The 14057-nt window shown below is 38.2% G+C and overlaps 1 protein-coding gene across 1 annotated transcript; it reads right to left on the bottom strand.

Annotated features, from left to right (window-relative positions):
- Nucleotides 1-2919: 2919 nt before the first annotated feature.
- On the bottom strand, nt 2920-12941 carry NHP2 (NHP2 ribonucleoprotein). The gene is made up of 4 exons (XM_053717032.1): nt 12693-12941; nt 6853-6922; nt 5930-6035; nt 2920-3942 (listed from the first exon to the last, which is right to left on the bottom strand). Exons 1-4 carry the CDS (start codon nt 12841-12843, stop codon nt 3817-3819), a joined length of 453 nt encoding a protein of 150 aa, XP_053573007.1. The 5' UTR covers nt 12844-12941; the 3' UTR covers nt 2920-3816.
- Between the last annotated feature and the right edge of the window lie 1116 nt (nt 12942-14057).

Here is a 14057-nt window from a genome sequence, read left to right as displayed (position 1 = left end):
CAATTTTAAACAGCTTTCCAGTTTACTTTTATTATCTAATTTGCTTCATTATTTGTTGTAAAAGCAGCAATGCAATGCTGAGAGCAAGTTGACGAATTTGGTGAAGAATATGTGCAGCCACCAATCAGCAGCTCCTGTGCCTACCTAGGTAGCCTTTCCAAGAAAGCGTACCAAGTAAACAAAGCAAATTAGAAAACAGAAGTAAATTGGAAAGTTTTTTAACCCCTTTACGCCATTAGGACGTTCCATGCTGTCCTAACTGCACTGGGCTTTAACACCGTTAGGACAGCATGGAACGTCCTACCATACAAGGCGTCCTGCAGCTATAATATAAGTAAATTGAAGCATTTCAAGCATTAGCCAATCCATTTACGTTACATTTTTAAAAGGTCCAGTTGTACACAGACATGAACTTACTGTTCACATAAAAAAAACAAAAAAAAACAACAACTGTCCTTTAAATACAGTATATGGTTAAAATGGGGGCGGGAGAATATAAGTTAGCTCTATTTGCTGATGATGTCCTCCTGACTCTAACTAACCCAATAGTACCGTTACCTAATCTACATCAGACATTGGAGAATTTCTCAGCTATCTCTGGGTTTAAAATAAACCCTGAAAAATGTGAAGCCCTAACCATCGCAATACCCCGACAGACACAAATACGTCTCGAATCCCACTTTCATTTCAAATGGCTAACACACACCTTGAAATATCTAGGGATATATCTGCCGACCCAAGTAAACCAATTATACAAGGTTAACTACACCCCATTGTTCAAACAAATAAAGAAAGACTTACTGAAATGGAGAAGCTTTAACTTCTCCTGGTTGGGAAGAGTAGCAGCAGTAAAGATGAATGCCCTACCAAGAATATTATACTTATTTCGATCTTTACCTATTAAGATAAATAAAGCGGAGGTAGAGGGGCTACAGAAGGACATACAGGCATACATGAGGGGTAGTAAAACAACTAGAGTAGCGCAAGCCATTACAAATAGACACAAAAAATTGGGGGGTATCGGAGCGCCTGATTTAATGGATTATTACAACGCGTCTAGACTGGCTCAGGACACCCTATTACTAAAGAGATCCGGGGATGTGATCTGGCCTTCCCTTGAAGCTAAATTGGGTGGGTGGGAAGAGACAGACACTATTATATGGGATCCGGGGAAGATCCGAACGAGTAGGGAGATGCTTAGACCATACACTGCAGATCTCACAATTTTAAACTGGAAAAAAGCTAAAGCCGAATATAAACTCATACCTCAATATTCTCTACTTATTCCAGTTCGTTACATGGTACCTAGTGATTTGTGGTCCCAGATTAGGAAGTGGGAGAACAAAGGTTTGTACAGAATGGCTGATTATGTGGAAGGAGGTGCTCCGCTAACATATACTCAACTTCAGACAAAACTAGACCCTTTGAATTTACATTGGTACATGTATCTTCAGGTGAAGTCTGCCATTCAAGCTTATTTAAAATTAAACAAGGGGGAACCTCCCACAGCCTTGGAAACTTCTTGTAGATCAGACGAACGCACTAAACATTCCATATCTATGCTATATATAGCCATACAAGCCTCTCAACATTCCACCAAAACGTCCATAATGCTAGCTTGGGAAAAAGAATTACACATAGTTAAGGAAACTAAGGAATGGGAAGAAATATTTCAAAAGGCTGATAAGGGCCTTCTGAGTGTGGACCTGAAAGAGAATATAACCAAAACGATTTATAGATGGTATCTGACACCCCTGACAACTGCACACATACAACCACAAGGAAGCAGACTGTGTTATAGAGGATGCGGGGGAAATAGGGACATACAGGCACATGTGGTGGGATTGTAGAGAAATTGCAGGGATTTGGAGACAACTAGATACCTTTCTCAGCCAGATGCTTGGTGACAATATAGTCCTTACGATTCAACACGCACTCTTACACAAGCATTTCAATAGATATAACAAATTTATCAATACATTCATCAGAATTCTGTGCACGATCACAAGGATGTGCATAGCCAGATATTGGAAAACTGGTGCCCCCACATGGACAGAGATAACTAATAAAATCCAGCATACATACACCATGTATGAATTAGCCTCAGGAATACTAGACAACAGAGAAACAGTACATAAGATATGGTATTACTGGATAAGCAAATAGATCTAGAGCTTAGAGATAGAGCTGAGAGGTCTGGATCTGGACGTTAGCTAACAACATGTTACAATCTACTGATATGATGACTACTAAAGAAGAGCAAAGGTCGTCACTTCCCCCTATATCTTTCCCCTCAATATTAATGTTAAAGTAATGCGGTTTATTGCTTTTCCCCACCCTTCTCCCTATACCCCCCTTCTCTCTCCTCGTCTCTGCTGATGCATTCTACTCTTATTCATGCACCCTCTCCCCCTTTTAATATCGCAACTTAGATAATCAGTTATGGTCTAACAATATCTATTGAAGAAAGTTATATTCAACTGAATAGGGTTGGAATCTCAGAGGAACAATCGCTCAGTGGACTACATACTGGGGACAGAGGACCTCATCAGCAAAGACTCTGAGAACTAACATGTTAAAAAGACCAGGACTATTGGAGTTAGTCATGTTACCTACAGAGGCTGCTCCAAACTCTGAATTGCCTAAGTTGGGAAGTTATAAAAAGACCAACTCTGGATCTGTCGTCCTAGGAACACAGAATCATGAGTAGGGCGCTACTGGAAATATGTTTTCTAGATAATTCTCAGATGTAGAGGAGGGAAAAGAGGGATAGTAATGTTACTGTTTTCACTGTTTTACAAATTCTTTTTGTATTTATAAAACCCAATAAAAAAAAAGATTTAAACATAAATACAGTATATGGTCTTGCTCAATAAAGATAAATTTGACATTAACTATTATGGAAAGTCATACAATGTCTGCAAATTCCAAAGTTTTACTTAATAATCATGTATTCACTTGTCTTATATACATGGTAGAAAAAAATGGACGTTGAAATACAATCAAAGTCAAATATAAACAAATATTGTAATATAGCACATAGTACTTGTTTAAATTCTGAAGTAATCTGAACTACAAAAAAGTACTTGAAATACTAATACTTTATGCACTGAATAGCCAACTTATGACAATCAGTAAGCCAGAACCAAGTCTCCATTAACGTATGTAATTTTATTGAGCCCTTAAAGGGACAGAAAAGTCAAAATTAAACTTTCATGATTCAGATAGAGCAATCAAGTTTAAGCAACTTTCTAATTTACTCCTATTATAAATTGTTCTTCCTTCTCTTGGTATCTATTTGAAAAGCAAGAATGTAAAGCTTAAGAGCCGGCCCATTTTTGGTTCAGAACCTGGGTTTCTCTTGCTTATTGGGTAGCTAAATGTAGCCACCAATGACGAGCGCTAGCCAGGGTGCTGAACCAAAAATGGGCCGACTTCTTAGCTTACATTCCTACTTTTTCAAATGAAGATAGCAAGAGAACAAAGAAAAATTGATAATAGGAGCAAATTAGAAAGTTGCTTAAAATTGAATGCTCTATCTATATGAACCACGAAAGAAAAAAAATAAGGTTTACTATCCCTTTAATAATTATGAACAAATTGCAAATCAATTACAATTGCAAACACAGTACATAATTCTTATCATAAAAAAAAAGTTAGAAAATAAAACCTCATAAACTGATAAAAACAGAAATCCAAATTGTCCATATTAAAAAATATGCATCCTCCGCTGTTTCATTCTGGTTTACAATCTAGCAAGTTTGGCGATTGTGTCAACACAACCTCAGTGTCCCATGTGATAGAACTTATCCCTGATCAGTAGGGCAAGGGAAGAGCTTCCACATCTTCCATACAATCATCATATGCTTCCTGGTAATCACTGTGCGACTTGATCATAATTACACATGTTGGGCGCTTGGAGCCTGCAGCAGCACCTAAGTCCTGTAAACAGAAAGCAAAGTAATGTAACTATGTATTGAAAGAGTGAATGGCATGAAATGATCAAATAACCAAGAAGGGAACAACTTGATTGGGTACCTATTTTTCTCAGTGTATCTAGAATTTAGCAAACCATTAGACACTGTTCCTCGCAAAAAATGTATTCACAAAATGTAATGCCTTGGAGTAGATGCTAGACTATTAAGTGGGTAGAATACTGGCTTAAAAGGACAGTCAAGTCCAAAAACAAACTTTCACGTTTCAAATAGGGCATGTAATTTTAAACAACTTTCCAATTTACTTTTATCACCAATTTTGTTTTGTTCCTTTGGTATTCTTAGTTGAAGGTCTAAGAAATTAGCATATAAACCTACTAGGTTTAGCTTTCAAGGCCGCCTCTAATCTAAATGCATTTTGATAGTTTTTCACCACTAGAGGGCATTAGTTCACGTGTTTCATATAGATAACATTGAGCTCATGCACATGAATTTACCATGGAGACAGCTCTGATTAGCTAAAATGCAAGTCTGTCAAAAGAACTGAAATAAGGGGGTAGTCTGCTGAGTCTTAGATACAAGGTAATTACAGAGGTAAAATGTGTATAATTATAACTGTGTTGGTTATGCAAAACTGGGGAATTGGTAATTAAGGGATTATCTATCTTTTAAAACAACAAAAATTCTGGTGTTGTCTGTCCCTTTAAGAATAGAAGGCAGAGGCTTTCAATTAATGGAATACATTGAAGTGAGGGGTGGGCGGGAAGGTGTGCTCGTTTGCGGATGATACAGATATTTGTGAAAGAGTTGATGTTCTAGGAGGGGTGTATCAAATAAAAAGTGACATTAAAAACCAGATGTCAGGGTAAATAAATGTAATTGAAAACTTATCTAGTGCAAAATTATGCATTTAAGATCCAAAAACCCAAGAGTCAATTACAGACTCGATGGTACATTACTGACTAATTAAAGAGGAGCAGGATTTGAATTAAGAGGATTTAAAATTTGGTGAGCAGTGATGCCAGTAAAATACTTGGTTGTATTGGGAGAGGTATTAACAGCAAGGTTCTTATGCCACTTAAAAGATCACTAGGTAGTGATTATTGTGTACAGTTCTGGAGACTAGATCTCCAGGCTATAAATAAACTAGGAATCATCTAAACAAAAGGGCTACTAAAATGGTACGTGGTCTAAAATATAAAAAGTACAAAGACTCTGATCTAAATATGTATGTTTTAAAGCTAACGGTAGATAGTTATTTTTATTTAACCCCTTAACAACATGGACGTTGCATGTCCTTAAGGGGTTTTTGATCCTGTAATAGTGCGTCTCGAGATACACTATTACAACATGCCTCACTCCAGGAGTATGGGGTGCTTAACTGCCAATTAGACATGAGCTCTACAAATGAGCTGTAGCAGATATTCTCTGCAGTTTTCACCATGTTATGATACTGCAATAATGTGCTGACAATTTATTTACTTCATGTGATCTTTCCCTCTGACTACGAGACCCAGGAACCATATTATCAGCATGATACAAATACATTATTTCTGACTTTAAAAACCATCACTGACAAATATTAGCTACAATTCAGTTTCAATCAATTGGTGTTCAAATATATATGTATAATTTCCTATAAGAGTTTAAATCTCAATTTCAATGCATGCCTGCAAGTTTGGTTATTATTTTCAGGGGGAAAATTATTACTGTATAAATCACTTAAATGTGTTCAAGTAAAGCTTAAATACTTCTCCATAGGTCATTTTAACTCTTTATGAGCCGTCTGCCTTACAAGACACACTTCCTAGCTGGCTTAAAAAGTATGTGTCAGCTGTTAAACTTCAGGATTTCCAACAATGAAGGGAACAACTTGATTGGGTACAGGAGGGGTTTCTGAATTGCTTTTAGTGTAGCTGTGATTGTCATGTAGCCAAGTAAATTGAAATTATATATCAGTCACCAGAAAATACTCATACGAAGTAATTACTCACAGATTTTGATGGGACATAAGTATAGGGAATGCTACGATCCTCACACATCACTGGAATGTGACAGTAAACCTCTACAGGCAACGTGTCCCCAGCCATAACCACGATGCTTTAAAAAACAAGCAAATAAAATTGATATGAAAGTTATTTCAAATTATGATGTTAGTGTAAGTATAATCAGAATTATTGTGAAATCCGTTAAAAAAGGGACATGAAAGTCAAAATTCAATAATTCAGATAAAGTAAGTAATTTTAAGACACTTAAAAGGGACATAAAACAAGTTGGGATACAGACAAAACGTAATATGTACTTTAACCCTTTCATGTCAGGGCTAAAGTGCCTACATCGGAACAACTGTTCCGATGTAGACATATTGAAACCACACGATCACGAGATTTCAATTATTGGATCGCGTCTGGGGGGGGGGGGGCGTCCCTACAACCCTAGGAATGCCCCCAAGACCGCAATCAAGTCCTAACAGCACAGAAGGCTTCAGGACAGCCATTAGCTACGACGTTCTATTCCGTCATAGTGGCTTTAAAGCCCAGGCTAATTATGACGGAACAGAACGGCATAACGGCTTTAAAAGGTTAAAGTGAAAGTAAATCCTAGCGTTTTTCAAACTCTAGGATTTACTATTGAAACAAATAAAGGGCACTTTCATTCATGAAGTATAAGATACTTCATGTAGAAAGCTCCTTTATTTGATTCAACCGATCCCCGTTCTTAGCTCCTACAGCAGTCCATGGCTAAAAAAAAATTTGGCTAAGAGGTGACGTTTTCATCTCTTAGCCAATAGCTGTGCGGTAAATCCGGCTTGGCGCCCATGGGAGCCGAAATAAGGGGGCAGTCTGCAGAGGCTTAGATACAAGGTAATCACAGAGGTAAATAAATAAGTCACGGTCTTTGATACAAATGCACTTACCCCTTCTCTCCTTTGTTAATAAATTTCTGGACTTCTTTCACTCCTCTACGTATATTTTTCTCTTTTGTGGCTTAAAGAGACAAAAAAAGCAAGTCAGGATGTTGAATATTTTCAACTAAAATTAGAGCTTGTTACTCTTGCATTTAAAAGTCCTTTAAACCTCTGCATGTTAACATTTTGGTAAGATTATTTTTTATTTTGTGTGCATAACTATTGATAACTTGCCCTGGGTTCTCACGAGCACTGACAGGCAGCTGCCATTGCCCTAGGTACTCAGGGAGAAAAATCCAGACAAGCTTGGGTGGAAAGCCCATAGGAAAAACTACATAAAAATAAAAACACGACAGAGAACCTTACATTCACACAGCTAAACAGGAAGACTGTCACAGCATTTGGCAAAATGGTGATAGGACCAAGACCACATCAAAGTCTCCTCCTCCCATGACCTCAGCAAGGGAGACACAAGCTTTTGTACTTTTTTCATGTAGGTACACATCCCATGCCACTGATAAAACTCACAGCCCTGGGTGCTCACAGGCAGCTCCAATTGCCGTTTGTTGGGTTAAAAGCTGCAGGTTAGGACACAGGGTGGAGACTCTTGATGCAGTCCTGGACCTATCACCGATTGGCCAAATGCTGTAATTAAAAGGGACACTGAACCCAATTTTTTTCTTTCTGGATTCAGATAGAGCATGAAATTTTAAGCAACTTTCTCATTTACTCCTATTATCAAATGTTCTTCATTCTCTTGCTATCTTTATTTTAAATGCAAGAAAGTAAGTTTAGATGCCTGCCCATTTTTGGTGAACAACCTGGGTTGTCCTTGCTGATTGGTGGATAAATTCATCCACCAATAAAAAAGTGCTGTCCAGATTCATAAACCAAAAAAGCTTAGATACCTTATTTTTCAAATAAAGATAGCATTAGAATGAATAAAAATGTATAATAGGAGTAAATTAGAAAGATGCATGCTCTATCTGAATCACGAAAAAAAAATAATTGGATTCAGTATCCCTTTAAATCTCCAGTTTGCTTTTAATCTAGCTGTGTATATAAGTAGATGCCAGTGGGTCCCGAATGGTACTTCAACTATGTGGTTAGCCCCTTTGCAGAGGTTAAACAAAAAGCATTAAAGGGTTGCTAGTCTTAAAATATAATGTAATGTTTTGACTACAATGGCCCTTTAAAAGAAAGGTAAAATTTGAAATATGCATTGGTGCAATTCAGTTTTAATATACTTCCATTATAAAAAATGTTTATAGTAAAACTTATCACTGTTATACTGGCATACGCACATATGCTACGTTTAACTGGAGTATCAAGATTCAAACACCATTCCTGCTCTGACAGCTGGTGATGGTGTGTATTGCATTAGTGAAGACTTAGGGGTCGATCTATCAAGCTATGGCTGACAGGGGCGTACATATGTGCCCCTGTCCGCCGCAGCTCGCCTCTGGCAAGCTAAATTCTGCTGCCGAAATTCGGCTTTGCACAGGAACGCAATATTGCGCTCTTGTGCACAGCCAATCACACACAGGCAGGAGCTGTCACTCTCCCCAGTCGGACGAGACTGAGGTGATTGAAATTTGCCATCTAAGGGGTGGCGAAGAGGTTTAGGGAAGCAGCGATCTAATGACCGCTGCTTCAAAAATATATATAGGCCTCTAGTTATCAAGCCGTCAACCGCAAATACGCTGGAATTCCGCAGCGTATTTGTGGCGAGGCTGATTCGCTGTAGTTATCAAGCCCTACAGACCGGCAAAAGTAGAATCTAGTGACGTAAGCTATGATCTGACTACTTTTGCTAGTTATCAAAAAAATAGCAGGTACGCTGGGCCGGAAAAGTGCAGAGCGTACCTGCTATTTTTTTGATAACTAGCAAAAGTAGTCAGATCGTAGCTTACGTCACTAGATTCTACTTTGATTCCTATTGGATAAGCCGCCTCCAGGGCGGCGGATCCAATAGGAATCAATGGGAGTCTGACAGCAGCAAGAGCTCATGTTCGCTGCTGCCCGATATCCCATTGATTTCTATGGGAGATGTCTGCACCCAACACCCTAACATGTACCCCGAGTCTAAACACCCCTAATCTGCCCCCCTACACCGCCGCCACCTACATTATACTTTACCCCTAAACCGCCGCTCCCGGACCCAGCCGTCTCCTACATTATACTTATTAACCCCTAATCTGCCACCCCCTACACCGCTGCCACCTACATAAAGTTATTAACCCCTATCCTTCGGATCCCAGACCCCGCCGCAACTAAATAAATGGTTTAACCCCAAAAACGCCGCTCCCGGACCCGCCGCCACCTATATTAAACCCTGAACCTAAGTCTAACACCCCCCCTAACTTAAATATTTTAATAAATCTAAATACATATTACTATTATTAACTAAATTATTCCTATTTAAAACTAAATACTTACCTATAAAATAAACCCTAATATAGCTACAATATAACTAATAGTTACATTATAGCTATTTTAGGATTTATTTTCATTTTACAGGCAACTTTACCTGTAAAATAAATCCTAACCTAAGTTACAATTACACCTAACACTACACTATCATTAAATTAACTACAATTACCTAAAATTAAATACAATTCAATAAACTAAACTATAGTACAAAAATAAACAAACACTAAATTACAGAAAAAAAAAAAAAATGTACAAGAAGTTTAAACAAATTACACCTAATCTAAGCCCCTAATAAAATTAAAAAGTCCCCCGAAATAATAAAATGCCCTACCCTATACTAAATTACAGAGTAATCAGCTCTTTTACCAGCCCTTAAAGGGGCTTTTTGCGGGGCATTGCCCCAAAATAATCAGCTCTTTTACCTGTAAAAAAAAAAAAAAATACAACCCCCCCCCAACATTAAAACCCACCACCCACATACCCCTACTCTAACCCACGCAACCCCCCTTAAAAAAACCTAACACTAACCCCCTGAAGATCACCCTACCTTGAGCCGTCTTCACCAAGCCGGGCCGTACTCTTCATCCAAGCGGGGCAGAAGAGGTCCTCCATCCGGTAGAAGTCTTCATCCAAGCAGCGTCTTCTATCTTCAATCATCCTGATCTTCAGGGGGTTAGTGTTAGGTTTTTTTTAAGGGGGGTTTGGGTGGGTTAGAGTAGGGGTATGTGGGTGGTGGGTTTTAATGTGGGGGGGGGGGTGTATTTTTTTTTTTTTTACAGGTAAAAGAGCTGATTACTTTGGGGCAATGCCCCGCAAAAAGCCCTTTTAAGGGCTGGTAAAAGAGCTGATTACTTTGTAATTTAGTATAGGGTAGGGCATTTTATTTTTGGGGGGGCTTTATTTTATTAGGGGGCTTAGATTAGGTGTAATTAGTTTAAACTTGTAATTTTTTTATTTTCTGTAATTTTGTGGTTTTTGTTGTACTATAGTTTAGTTTATTTAATTGTATTTAATTTTAGGTAATTGTAGTTAATTTAATGACAGTGTAGTGTTAGGTGTAATTGTAATTTAGGTTAGGTTTTATTTTACAGGTAATTTTGTAATTATTTTAGCTATGTAGTTATTAAATAGTTAACTATTTAATAACTATTGTATCTAATTAAAATAAATACAAAGTTGCCTGTAAAATAAAAATAAACCCTAAGCTAGCTACAATGTAATTATTAGTTATATTGTAGCTATCTTAGGGTTTATTTTACAGGTAAGTATTTAGTTTTAAATAGGAATAATTTACTTAATAATAGTAAGTTTTATTTAGATTTATTAAAATAATATTAAAGTTAAGGGGGTGTTAGTGTTAGACTTAGGTTTAGGGGTTAATAAGTTTAAAGGTAAGGTAAAGTCGAGCATACTACTTAACGATATTTTATATAGATTAAAAAATAAGCATAACTTTCATTCATCAATATTATCATAAGTATCGTAATTACTAATATTTCTACTTTACAAGTACTTGCCCGACACAAATTTTTCGTCCGCCCGCCATTTTGCAATAGTTGATTGACAGTTTCGATCTATATTAATGCCCAATTAGCTTCTTCCCCAGGAGGGGGTCAGCCCTTCCATTCATACGTCACTAGATTCCTGTGCGCATGCGTTTTACTTCAATCATCATAGTTCCACCCGTGCTCGTTCGTGAGATGCGCATGCTCTGTGAGACCTGTGTTACTATTCATCTGTTTTGTCTCATAATAAGCATCGCATCGATCAACGAGTGTGAAAAAGGGGTTCCACAAACTGTATTATGTTAAAGCAATCACTGGCACTATAACAATCAATGCTTTTGAACAATGAATACTTTGTATCGGGAATTGGCGCATGCGCAGAGCAAATCTAAATCGTGAACGCGCTTTCACGTGACGTAAAGAGAGGATGAGACCGCTCTCTGACATGCTACAGAGAAACACGGAAGTGGCATGGGGGAGGAGTTGGTAAATAAACGGTAGGAAAATAAAAGATTAGATTGCATAAAAAGAATAGCATGAAATTAAAAATAAAGTTAGTGACTACTTTGTTATTGAGTATTACAATGCTGACAGACTTTCAATACAGCTAAAGTTTACCTTTACTTTAATATAGGTGGCGGCGGTATAGGGGTTAATAAGTTTAATATAGGTGGCGGTGAGGTCCGGGAGAGGCGGTTTAGGGGTTAAACATTTAATTTAGTTGCGGCGGGGTCCGGGAGCAGCGGTTTAGGGGTTAAACATTTAATTTAGTTGCGGCGGGGGCCAGGAGCAGCAGTTTAGGGGTTAATGAGTTTAATGCGGCGGTGTAGTGGGGGGCAGGATAGGGGTTAATAAATGTAATGTAGGTGGCGGTGGGCTCCAGGTGCAGGGGTTTAGGAGTTAAACAATTTTAGTTGCGGTGGGGTCCGGGATCCGCAGGATAGGGGTTAATAACTTTAATATAGGGTGCGGCAGTTTAGGGGTTAATAGGTATAATGTAGGTGGCGGCAGGGTCTGGGAGCGGAGGTTTTGGGGTTAAGAACTTTATTTAGTTGTGGGGGGCTCCAGGAATGGCTGTATAGGGGTAAAACAGTATAGTATAGTGTGAGTGCTTAGTGACAGGGTAGCAATAAAGCTGGGAAAAGCCGAAGAGCAGCAAGATCGATGACTGATAAATAACAGTCTGCTGCTCATCGCTCTGTACTTGGTGCGCGGCTTTTTGACAGCTTTATTGATAAATTTGGCTAGAGTATTCAGGTCCGCGGCAGCGAGGTTAGGCGGGCGTATTGGGGCCGGCGAATGCAGGTAAGTACAGAGCTTAATAACTAGAGGCCAAGGCAAAGCTTTTGATAGAGCCTTTAATTTTTGTCATACAAGACACTGCTCTCTTAGAAGTTGTGGTGTTTCAATGCTGGTGAAGTTGTAAAATAAGTAACTTACTATTTTGAGCTAGTATTTGTGTGTGTGTGTGTGTGGGGGGGGGGAAACAAAAGTTTCTATTTAAAATGAATAGGCAGTGGGCACCTATGAACATTTTCAATTTTGACCTCTATATCCCTTTAGAGATGCTGACATCTCCCTGAACCTTCTAACAATACCTTATCTTAAAATGTCTTGGTAAATCTCAGATTTGTGGAAAATGCAATCAAGGAACGGGGGGCCAGATCGCATGGACTAATAACTAAGCAAAAGCGGCGCACATAACGCGTCCATACTGTACGACAAACAGATAGGAATATTTAGAGATATGATTATTCTATACGATTAGATCGCAAGATAGAAGCGCACTAAACTGACCATATGATCTGGAAGGTCAAGGTGCCTATGTTCTCATCAGCGGGTGTATTTATATGTATAGCGTTTAGACTATGCACAGCTGAACCCAGATGAAGTAAAACCATTCCACCATACCTTTCTTAATACACTTATATAGTTTCTTAGTAAGTTTGCGTCCTGCCAAGGGTTTGGCGATGGGATTGAGGTTTCCTATCAACGATTCGTACGTCTTTTGCGGAGTCGCAGCTTCATATTCTTCATCTAATTTCTCCTTTTTCACTTTCATCTTAAAAGAAACCTATTCACCGAGTACCCACGTGTTAGTGGCACACAGACGTCACCAGGTCCAATGAGAGCTTCCGGATCCGGGACGGGCACGAGCTACAGAAAGAGAGGAACAGGGAATGAGCACGTTAAGATACGACAGCGTCTGCACGCAATTACGCAAATATAATTGTTATAGATCTCGGAGTTGGAATGCACGCGCTAACAACATGATATGGCGACTGCACGTTATATGTCTCAATAAATCTAGTCAGTGATTGTGTTTTTAATCGGAGACGTTGTCGTGTTTCAGAAATCAGCTGATTGTATGATGTTGGTTTAAATCCAGTGTCCTTATTTCTTATGCCTTGCTGTTAACGCAAACCGGACATTGTTGCTTAGCTATTCTCTGTTGTGTGGCCTAGCTGTACTTCGAGTCCCAAATTGGTACTTCCACTATATATGTAATGTTTCACTTTGGGGGGAGGGACATATAACATTAAAGGTACATGATACAAACATTTTTTATTTCATGATTTAGAAATAAAATTCCATTTTAAACAACTTTCTAATTTACTTCTATTATATAATTTGCTTCAGTCTCTTGAAATCCTTTGCTGAAAAGCATATCTAGATAGGCTCAGTAGCTACTGATTGGTGGCTGTACATAAATGCCTTGGCTCACCCATGTGCATTGCTATTTCTTCAACAACGGATATCTAAAGAATAAAGCAAATTAGACAATAGAAGTAAATTGGAATGTTGTTTAACCCCTTAATGACCACAGCACTTTTCCATTTTCTGTCCGTTTGGGACCAAGGCTATTTTTACATTTCTGCTGTGTTTGTGTTTAGCTGTAATTTTCCTCTTACTAATTTACTTTACCCACACATATTATATACCGTTTTTCTCGCCATTAAATGGAATTTCTAAAGATACCATTATTTTCATCATATCTTATAATTTACTATAACATTTTTTATAAAATATGAGGAAAAAATGAAAAAAAAACACACTTTTTCTAACTTTGACCCCCAAAATCTGTTATACATCTACAACCACCAAAAAACGGGATGTACTAAAAGGAATGACAAGGGTGAATGACAAAATGGAATGCCCATAGACTTTAATGGGATGTAAAATTAAAAGTGTTGAAGCAACAAAACTATGATACATATCAACTAGATATTTACCAGATATGTTCCCCAGGTACAGTAGCATATTCTGAAAGTGAGA

Source organism: Bombina bombina, chromosome 6 (assembly GCF_027579735.1).
Source record: "Bombina bombina isolate aBomBom1 chromosome 6, aBomBom1.pri, whole genome shotgun sequence".
NCBI lineage: Eukaryota > Metazoa > Chordata > Amphibia > Anura > Bombinatoridae > Bombina > Bombina bombina.
The sequence above is the reverse complement of the archived record's forward strand: the minus strand, read 5'-3'. Positions and strand labels throughout refer to the sequence as shown.